Source organism: Anomalospiza imberbis, chromosome 9 (genome assembly GCF_031753505.1).
Source record: "Anomalospiza imberbis isolate Cuckoo-Finch-1a 21T00152 chromosome 9, ASM3175350v1, whole genome shotgun sequence".
Lineage (NCBI taxonomy): Eukaryota > Metazoa > Chordata > Aves > Passeriformes > Viduidae > Anomalospiza > Anomalospiza imberbis.
This window is the reverse complement of record NC_089689.1, coordinates 10,457,719-10,468,303: the sequence shown is the minus strand read 5'-3', so window position 1 is coordinate 10,468,303 and position 10,585 is coordinate 10,457,719. Positions and strand designations below refer to the sequence as shown.

The 10,585-nt window shown below is 41.2% G+C and overlaps 1 protein-coding gene across 2 annotated transcripts in view; it reads left to right on the top strand.

The window, feature by feature from the left end:
* The window catches only part of EEIG2 (EEIG family member 2), a 21,008-nt gene continuing 10,423 nt past the window's right edge, over positions 1–10,585 (top strand). Inside the window, exon 1 of one of the 2 annotated variants that reach the window (XM_068199654.1) lies at positions 1–221. In XM_068199654.1, coding sequence (XP_068055755.1) covers positions 73–221 — 149 coding nt within the window. In that variant the 5' untranslated portion in view covers positions 1–72. The remainder of the gene's footprint in view (positions 222–10,585) is intronic. The other variant, XM_068199655.1, reaches the window with a different exon arrangement.

Below are 10,585 nucleotides of genomic sequence, written 5' to 3'. Positions count from 1 at the left end.
ATGGGAGCGGAGCGGAGCAGGGTGGCCGGAGCGGAGCTGCCGTGGGGGCGGCCTCCGGGAAGCCCCTAGCCCATGGCCTTCATCATGATGAAGAAGAAGAAGTTCAAGTTCCGCGTGGAGCTGGAACTAGACGAGCTTTCCTCCGTGCCCTTCGTCAACGGCATCCTCTTCTGCAAGGTGCGGCTGCTGGACGGGGGCAGCTTCAGCGGGGAGTCCTCCCGGTAGGTGCCTCCGGGACTCGCCAGCCGGCGTCTGCCGGGCTGCCCGCCCCACGCAGGCAGCCCCGGGCGGGCCGCGGCCGCCCCCGTCCGACGGGCTCCGCGCGTCCCCCCGAGAGCAGGGGAAGCACGGCCGCCTCCGCCGCCCCTCCGCCCGCTGCTTGGCTCCCGCGGCCAGCCCGGGGCTCAGCCGTTTCGCGCTGGTGGGCAGGCGGGCGGGGGCCCGGGGAAAGGAGGGGTGGCTGCCCTGGGGCTCCTGGCGGCTGCGGCCGTGCTGCTCGCCGCTCCCCTCGCCGAAGGGGAAGCTCCTGTGGTACCGCGTGGCACCGGGCAGGCTGGCCGTTCTCTCGTCCTGCCTGCTTTGCCAGCATCAACGGCGAGAGAACACATGCGGTAGCACTTGGAACTCTTCGTCCGCGTGGCTGCTCGCTGCCTGGATTCGTAAGGTTGTAAAATAAATACTGAGGTTCCTAAACACGGAGTAACAGAGGAGAGGAATCCCTGAGCGATAAGGATGGTCCCAGAGAAACGGGTCTCTTGTGCCACAATGCTGGGGCTGCTGAGCGGATTGGTAACAAGAGGGCAGAATTTCTTGTCCCCAAGCCTGTAGTCTGAGCTGTCCCCTGTGAGTTATTCGACCTCATTGTTTTATTATTGAACACTGGCTTGCTGTGTTTCGTTCTGTGAATATTTACATGGAGAGCTAAGTTCCATGGAAAAGTCCTCAGTTTTTCCTCTAAGTGCTCAGGTCATGTATTACTGACTTTGTTCATGCTCAGTTCTGCAGTCTAAGTGCAAGGTAGATGTCTTTTTTTCCTCTTTCTTTTCCTTCAGTTGTGCCTCAGCAATGGAGCAGTCATCTCTTGTGGCAGTGGCTCCCGGATCCACGGGTAGCAATGGGTAAATAGAGGGCCAGTGTGTTATTTTTTTCCAAGTACCTGGCAGAGGCAGAACCTTGTCAATAGGAAGGGTGTGTGCTGTGGCTTTAGGTCTGGGGAGAAGGAGATTCCCCTCCCATTGCACTTGTTCTTGTTGTATCAGTTATTATTTTATTTTAATATTAAAACAAAAATGATTTACTGGAAAATGTATCATAGAACTATGGAAAAAGACAGTAACAAATCCATGAATACTCAGTTATATTCTTATTAAGATACTGTTGTTACAGAGCTTTCTAAATTATCTGCTTTTGATTCTGTAAATGAATTTAATCAAGGAACAGGAATAGAAATGGAACTTTGGCCTACAACCTCTTTATTTAACCATTCCATTATACTAGCATGTATAATTGAAGACAAATTTTTCTTCTGTATGGTTGGAAGTTGTTCAACTCATCAGTGCTCTGATCTCATTTTGTGTCTTTCCTTAACGTTTTTCTTGTGAGCGACTTCATAAGTAATAGATGATGATAGCAATCATGATTCAGGCACTAATGGCCATTACTGTCCTACTCCAGCCCTTATTGCCTTGAAGTCATTTCCACAGGCTGGCATACATCTTCTGGACAGGATGTCTATTTCCAAGGACTTGCTTTCAGCTGAGCAGATGGTTTTGACACGTTATGATCTTACTCTTTTTTGCCTTGCCTATTTATGGTGCTAAAATTAAATGCTTGAAAGCCTACATTCATATCTTTCTGAATGGTTCATCAGAGTAAAATGTGTGTGGTAGGATGCAGTGTGTGTAGGGAAATTAATGTAAAAATTTGTGTTGGAGCTGAAGCTTAGAAATTCTTCCATTTTCTTTTTCTGGGGTTATGGCTTAAAACCTGACAGCAATGGAACATACGCTGGTATGCCAAGGTCCCTGTGAGTGTAACCCATTCCTGCTGGACTGAGAAGTGCTTGGGTATGCTGGTAGGGAGGTAAAGAATTCTTCTGCAGTGATCTTTCGGTGCCAGTTTAGGGAGTGCCTTTGCTCTTAGCTTAAGAATTAACAGATGAATTTTCAGAGTGGTGATTCATCAGAGGGCTGAATAAATAAGGAGGAAATTAAGTTTACACCAGAACGGTAGTATTTCAAAACGTATCAGTTGCAAACTTTCTGATGGCCATAATCTTCTGGTTGCATGCATTTGTTACTTTCACTGTGAGCTGGCAGTTATATCCCTAGAGAAGTGATCTTTTTAGCTTTATAAAAGATATTCAAAGAATTCTATTGTTTCAGAAGGTTATAGACAAACTTATTCCAAAAAATTTATAATACAGGAAGAAACTGACTCTGTTTTCCTAGTGGCTTTATTTTTGTTACTCTCTGAGGTCTAGTAAACTATAATTATTTTGGGAGAAGTTATGAAGTTCTCAAGTTGGTGCCCTTAGATACCAATACCCTGCTGCCTCTTGCCTTAGAAAGTAAAAAAAAAAAAAAAAAAAATCCAATCAATAGTCTATAAACCACCCTAACATTATTAGCATTTTATTTCCAAAGCCTATTCACAGAGAAGAATGTAATGAAAACTCAGGGCAGCATGGCTTGGAATAGGGGCCAATGTGTATGTAGCAAGTTGTCATGTATGTCGCAAGTTTTCATGAAAACAGTTTCAAGTGATTGTCTTGTCAGCCCTCTATGGATCATGCTGTATGAATGATTAAAGTCCTGATCCTGCAAATAATGTGGTACCTTCATCATCCCTCTGATCACTGAAGTGAGATGAAAAGAAGACTGAGAAAAGTTCAAGCTACTGAAGAATAGGTTTTTTTTTTCACTTCTCAGATCTTTGCTGAGAAAGAACTAGCTGAGAAATACATTATGGAGACATGAGCCATGCTACTGGACACTTGTCACAGTCCAGTTATTTTTCTGGCTCTCACAGATGTGTGCCTGAAGTGTACAGAAATTCTGTGACCAGGTGAAACTAGCATGTATAGTGCAGTACACTGTGATCTGGCTGGTGTGTAAATAGAAACCACATCACTTTGCATTTTTGTTTGCATATACTTTTTTAGAACTCCAATTAGAAAACTGCTGTTTGAAACATCCCTATGCACATCTGTGAATCCTTACTGTGGGAAAATTCTGGATTATGACACTAAATGTTTAATTACCGAACAAGAATATCGACTTTTAAAGTAAACTGGCAGTGCCAAATAAAATTTTTATCCAAGGACATTGACCAGCCAAGTGGTAGCAGTGTTTAAACTGGTAAAAATGTTTGAGAGTTTCTGCAAGAGCAGGACCTTGAAATTCTGGCAAGAATGAATGTGTTATAAGTTTTAACTCTAAACCAGGGAAAACCTTGGAGGGCATTGGAGAGGAGGAGGCTCAGTTTAGTTGTTTCAGCAAACTGACAATCAGCCATACAGTGTAATTCTTGCCCTCCCCTTTTTGAACTTGCTTTCTAGCATGACTCCTGGATCTTTACCATTGTGTTTTAGATGTCAGAAGAAAGGCTGGGTTTTCAGCCAGTACACTGTGGATAGATGCAAAGTTATGCTAGCAAAGTTCTGCTAGTTTAATTTAGGAAACTTTCCTAGCTTAAACCTGGTTTCCTATGTGGCAAAGCATCTTTCTACCTTTTCCTGGGCCAATGACATTAGATCTCTCTTTGAAATTGGATACATTAATACATGACACATGTGTGGATTCCAGGATCTAGTGTATCTCTAGACTGCCTGGTCATAAAATACTGTGCACATAATGGCAAATGCACCATGAAAGAACACAAGATTATTTCAGGACAGAAATTACACCTATGAATAATTTGAACAAAAAAAAAATACTATTTTAAGGTACAGACTTGACCAAATTCTAAGCATATTTATTTGTAGCCATTCTGATGTAGATATATTTATATAGCAAGTATAGGCTTTCTGCAACTGCCCTCATTTTAACAGGCTGAATCAAAAATTAACAGGTCCCTAGAGCAGATAACTGAGGCTCATAGGCTGAGCTGTTGCTCAAGTAGCAGTAAATGAAGAGATGGAACATGAGGAAATCCAAGAAATTTTGGGAATAAGGATCTCATTTCTTGAGGGTGTACTTGCTCTACTTTATCGACTGAGGCTACAGGAGCTGTAAGCCTGCTAGTTCCATTTTTAGTTTGGTTTCCAGCTGCACTGCACTCAAGAAAAGGACTTGGTTGGTGTGTTCTTCTGACTGCAGCCTTCAGCTTGGTCATATTCCCCTTCCTTTCAGATCTGATTTCTGACAATTTAGACTGTTGATGTTTCTATCTTCTTTCTTTTATACAACAACATTCTAAAATAAGAAGCTGATTATGATTGCTGTGTGTGGCAGACATAGACTCAAGGTGGCCAAGAGCTATAAGCTTTTCATAAAATAATTTTATTTTCCAATGGATTTCAGCAATGTAGTGTTTTTTTATGTACCCTCTTGAGTCGTGAGGGGAAGTCTTGGGAGATCATGCAAGAATATATTCCTGTTCCTAATAGGTACAGGCTAGAGCATGTAATTGTTTTCTGCAGAAATTGACTTCTTATCTGCCAGATAAGTACTTCTTACTTCCAGTGATGCATGGCCACCTCCTGCTCAACTGTCTAAAACGACATCTATTTTTTTGTGACACCAGCAAGTAGGTTTTCTGCCTCACTGGATTCTTCAAGTTGTCTTTTTACCATTCTTTTTCTGATTGCTACTATTGCATTTGAAAGAGAGAAACTCTCCTGATGGGAACACAGCTTAACTAACTCTGTGTTTTTAAATTACAGTACTTGTTAGAAAAACATACCTGTCACATGGAATCACTGTCCCTATCACTCTAATCTTCCTGCATGATGTATGAATCCTGTCAACAGTCTTCAGAGCTGGATAATCCTACAGCTTTTTTGGCTGTAACTGGATTTAAAGCTGGGGAACTTGAAACAAAACAAGTTTTCAAGTACTGTGAGGAATATTGGCAGTGGGATAAAAATCCTACCTTGCAATTTTGTAGCTGCTTTTTTCAAATTCTTGAATGCTCCCTTAATGTTTCCTCAGTTGTGAAGAGATAGTTGGTTAAGCAGCTTTCAGACACTGTCCTCTGTAGGGATGAAAAGGTAAGAAGTTCTCTACACAAAGTACAACTTTTCAACATGTAGTTTCTTTGTACTTCTCCTTTCATTAATAGTTACAGTAAAATGTGTTTAGCGAACTGATATAAAAATATGGTTGAGAAAAAACAAAGAATTAATCAGAGGAATAAAGAATATAATATGAGTTTTGAAGGGGTTCGTCTTTGGGATACAGCAGAGGAAAACAAAATGTTTGTACAGTCTGCATGGGGTGTAACTGGTTATTGCAGATAGAAAAAGGGCTCAGTCTTGGGAGACTTCCCTAACTGTAAGAAATGATAAGAGATGTATCAACAGCTAAGGTGTTACAAAAAGAAGTTTGAGAAGAGATACATGACAGACATCTGTTAAAGAGGGAGAGACAGTAGAAAAAGCTTTCATGCTTAAGGCACCTGCCTTATGCAGAACTGGCACTTGGGTTTAAAAGAGCTGGTGTTGGTTTGTTTTTTTCCCCTGACCTCAGCACAGTACATGGAGTACAGTATTTTTCTGCCGCAAACCTGCCATTTGCAAGTACCATAGCACCTGATTGCCTTCCTATTTTAAGGACTATTTCTGTTAATGGAATAATTTAGGGTGAAGAAGAATACCAGAGATCACACAGTCCAGCTGCCTGCTGAAAGCAAGACTAATTTCAGTTGGATCAGGAAGCTCAGAGCTTTGTCCTGTCAGCTTTAGAAAATCTGCAATAATGGAGATGCCAGTTCTTGTAGACAATCTGCCCTGCTGTTCACCACTTCTATTGTGAACATTCTTTCCCTTATTTTACTGAAATTTACCTTGGTTTTGCTTCTTTTCCTTTCTCTGATCCCCACTAAGTAATGTCTGGCTCCATCTTCTAACTTATAGATATGGCTGTAGATGGCAATTAGATCTTCCTTCACCTCATCATCAGATGGTAAAAATCCCATGTTTCCAAATTTTCCTGCATCCAAAAAGAATTCATCCCTGACTCCAGACCCTCATCTCGCACCCCTGGATTTGCTTCGGCTCATCAGTCTTCTGCCAAGAAGGCCCCAAAACCAAGCACACTGCTGCAGATAGAGTCTCAAATGTTCACTTTCCTCTGACTTGCTGACTACAGTCTTCTAATGCAGTTTACCCTTCACAGTGCTAATTCCCTTCTAGGTCTCTGCATTTGCCTGTAACCAGCAGTTTTTCATCCACAATCAATTTATACCTATTTTATAAGAAGTTGTTGACATGAAATGCTGCTAGTTAAAAATGTAACCTGTTTTATTATGAGTAAAAACATAGAAAAATAGAAAATTATTACTCTGCTTGAATTTGAACTAACAGCAAGTTAATGGGGGAGCTGTGCATATAAATAAGTGGAGCTCTTCTTGCAGAGGCAGCTGTTTGCTTAGTCCTGAAATTTGTGAACCATTGAAGCTCTGTTTGTAAATTACTTGTTTTGTTCGGTTTTGTAGCAATGCTTAGGGAAAAATGTTTTTGTTGGAGAAAATGCATCATCTTATATGCCTCAGGCATGGGGAAAACAGAATATTAAAGGAAAAGTAAACTGAATTTATTCCTGAATGGAGAAATACATTAAAGCTTTGCATAAGCTTATTGCTACAGCATATATTTTGGAGCTCATGTTCTGAGCACTCCAAGTGATGCACTTTTCTATATGAAGCCTAAATTTAGCATTTTGGTTACTGGATAACAATTTAAAATGTAGCTTAGTACTGCTCCAGGACCCTGATGCATGGGTACCTGTACATTTCCCTCAACTATGACACTGCATGAATTTTACATACAAGTAGATTTTGGGAAGGAGGAGTGCAAGAAATTATTCAACTCTTGCATGCCAAAGCCTTCTGTGTTAATGTATAGTATAAATGAGAACTCTATATCCAACAATACCTTCCTAATACTAAAGATAGCCTAGGAAAGGTTGGATCTTCCAGTACCTGAACCCGAAGCCACTGATAGTATGCCTACACTGTTAGGTTGTAGGTTAATGCCTTAATTCCTGTCTATAAGGTGACACTGGCCTTTGTTGGGTGTTCCAGATTTCTGCAGAAGATGTTACGTAGATAAAAAGTATATATATAAAATATCTATATGAATGGGATATTGCTCCCATTTTAGAAGACTATTTTGTACACTAAAAGTAACTCCAGGCTACTAAATACTGTATTTTTATCAGAAGGACAGAGCTACCTGTATTAACTTTATTCAGAGGGGATCGATCAAAGGAAGCTTTAGGTGAAAGAAGTCCATTTGCACACCCACAAATGAGTGCAGTCAGCAAAGGCAGGGGAGGGTGGAGGGCCTAAAATAATATTCAGCTCCAGCTATTCCCAGTCCTGTCACAGGAACCATCAGCCCATCAAAGCCCATCTGCACAAGTCCAGGAACACACAGGCAGGTGGGGAACTGAAATTACGGGCTTGGACAAGGGGACACCCTCTCTGGGCCCCCCCCAGGGCTGTCCCAGGAGATCCTTAGCCCCATTGTCCCGGCAGGAAACCCATCATGTTGAACTGAAACTCGGGCATGTTTTGGACTGAGAGGGGTTGCTGCCTATGAGACACATCATGGGATACAAGGGAAGAGGCTTATCATGGGACAGTTTGGGGAGGAACTAAAGGTGGAGGAAGGGATGAGTTTGAGGAGGAACAAGTGTGGGGAAAAATAGGGAGCTGAGGGGATAAAGGGCCAGTTGGATGTAGATAGTTTGCTGGTTGGTACATTTGTCTAATCTGTTTCTAATTAGTAATGTCTGCTGTATCTTCCTGTAAGATTGTGACTCTTTCCTGGGGAAGGGCTCTCTTTTCAGTGTGCATTGTGGGGTGGGGGATGTCTGAGTGCCAGCAGCTGGAGTCAAGAGTGTCACAGGGCTACCAGCAGCAGGAGAGGCCAGAGTGAGCACGCTTATGCCATGGGAGTGGGACTGTGGGCCAGAGCACTTGGGTGCCAGCACCTGGAGAGTCCAGATGGGTCACAGCAAATGCCAGCCACTGGGGTGGGACCAGCAGTCAGAGATCCCTGTGCTTGTGGTGCCAGCACCTGGAGCAAATGCACTCGGGGATGGAGCTGGAGTGAGAGCAGGTGGGATAGCCTGGGAGCCATACACAGGTCTCTGTCTAGGTATGTGCCTAGCAGACCTCTGCTGCCCAGCCCGAGCGGTGGCGAAGCTGTCGGAGCAGGCTGGCCGTGAGTGCACCTCCTCAGCCTCGCTGCTGCTCGCGTCTGAGCAGCGCAGCTGCAGCAGCCTCACTTCTCTCGGGCCATTTACCAATAGGAGAGACCTTCTAAAATAAACAAGCAAAACTTAGGTGACTCTCTCATCAAATTACCGGCTTTAAAAGATAATAATAATATTCTCATTTACCTCATGTAGTGAAAAAGCTGGTTTTTCACAGTATTTACAGTGAGTAGATAACTCAGGCTCTGTACACACGCTGTAAGATACATTAGCAAACACCACTTTCTTTGACATAAAGAAGTGTAGTGACCCAGCTGAATCCAAAAGTAGTTCTGAAAGTATTTTCATGTGAACGTAGTCTGATATAAAGCCTGAATGGCATCTTAAAACAAATGATCCCAATTTATTTGTTCTTTGGTGACCAATAAATCTAAAATTATTGCACTACAAACACAAGCAGTTTAACATAATCATCCCCATACGGCTAAAGATCCTAATAGGCTGTTTAGAATACCTCAGATAAAAACTTCAGTAAATTTGCTGATTAATGGAACACAGTCTTTTGGTACATGTCCACAAGGAGTTTTGGTTTCTTTATTTCAGAGCCTCTCATACTAAAGCTCCTCCATTTAGCAAGAAGGGATTTTCCCCATGACACTGAAGGTCCTTAAAAGTGATTTATTTTTGCATTTGTAGCTATTTTCTGGAACAAGCCATTATTCATAGATTTTATCCATGTGAAATGAACAAACAATGAACAAGGAAATGAACAATCTGATGAACATAGACACCTTAAAAAAGTCCATCATTTGTTAACACTTTAGGATGAGGAGGTGAGTGGATTAGGATTTATTGTCTATTATTTGAGTTTACTTTTTTCTCTCTTGTGTGTTAGAAGAAAAATCCAATACTTTTATTCAACATTTTAAGTGGCAATTGTGTACAGTATACAAAACATCTACAAATAAGGACTTGATTACAGCTTAAATCTTGCATTTGAGATTGAGTCAATGTGAAATTGACTCTCTAAAGAAAAAACAGTGATGGTCACATTTTTGGAGTAATTTTATCATACAGTATCTGTTTATTGAATTTATTTTTGGTTACATACTACTGACAGCATTTATTCAATTACACCAAAGCACTACAGCCTACTATGTATTCCAGTGCATCTTGGTAACTAAGATACATTTTGATTAAGAAAACAACTGGTTTTACTTTGCATGTGGTAAAGTGACGGGGAGGCTCGTAGGAAACTGACTCAGAACGGAAAGCTCTCCCCAGCGTGCTGCAGCACAGCAATAGCTGCCAGAAGTTATCTGGGTTCATTTCCATAGCAGCCAATCAATACAGCTGTTTATTTTCTAAAGGCTTGGCTTAACTAAGAATCTTATAAATTTAGATGTTACTGTTGAAGTTAAATGTTCTGATTATTTGACCTTTTTTCAGGACAATAGGAATAACTAGATGGTACTCCTCTTTACTAAAAAAATTCCCAAATTAAAATACATCAATTTTTTTATACAGTGGAGTTAGAACAACTGTTTAGTGGGAACAGGGGCAGTTGGTTGGGTTTTGGTGAGTTTCTTTTGGTTCTTTTTTCTTGTTTGCTTGGTTTGGTTTTTTTAAATTTGTGTACAAAATTTTCAAATATCTTGTGATTTATATGCCAGTGAAAGAAACTAATGATAGTTTTCTGACATCCTTATGAGAAGGAAGCAGAATTCCTGGTTTTGATTTTATTTTTAGAAAAATTAGACCATCAGTATCCACAACTGAAGCCGTTTTACTGCCACTTCTACTTCTTGTTTGTAAATCCTGGACTGTGATATAAGTGGATTGAGTCTATCAAAAGCGGAGTGGTTTCGTGCTACCTTCCTTACTTGAACCATTATACCCATATAGTAGTATTGGTATGCTGAAATAAATTCAAAATCCTTAAAGGTTTTAAGGATACTTACATTTCTCAAATAGATGTTACTTACATTTATGTTGCATTTACAAGCAAAAATGCGTTTAATGTTCACTGCATTATCTTTTGCTGCAATGTGAGTGGTCTGGAACACTAACTGTAGAATGTGCAGCTGCTTTGACTTTGCTGTAGAGACAGCAGGCTGTTCTGAGAAGCAGAAACAACTTGAACCATTATACTGAGTAGTACAAAGATTTTGGCACATCACTTTGACTTTATGAGTTTACAA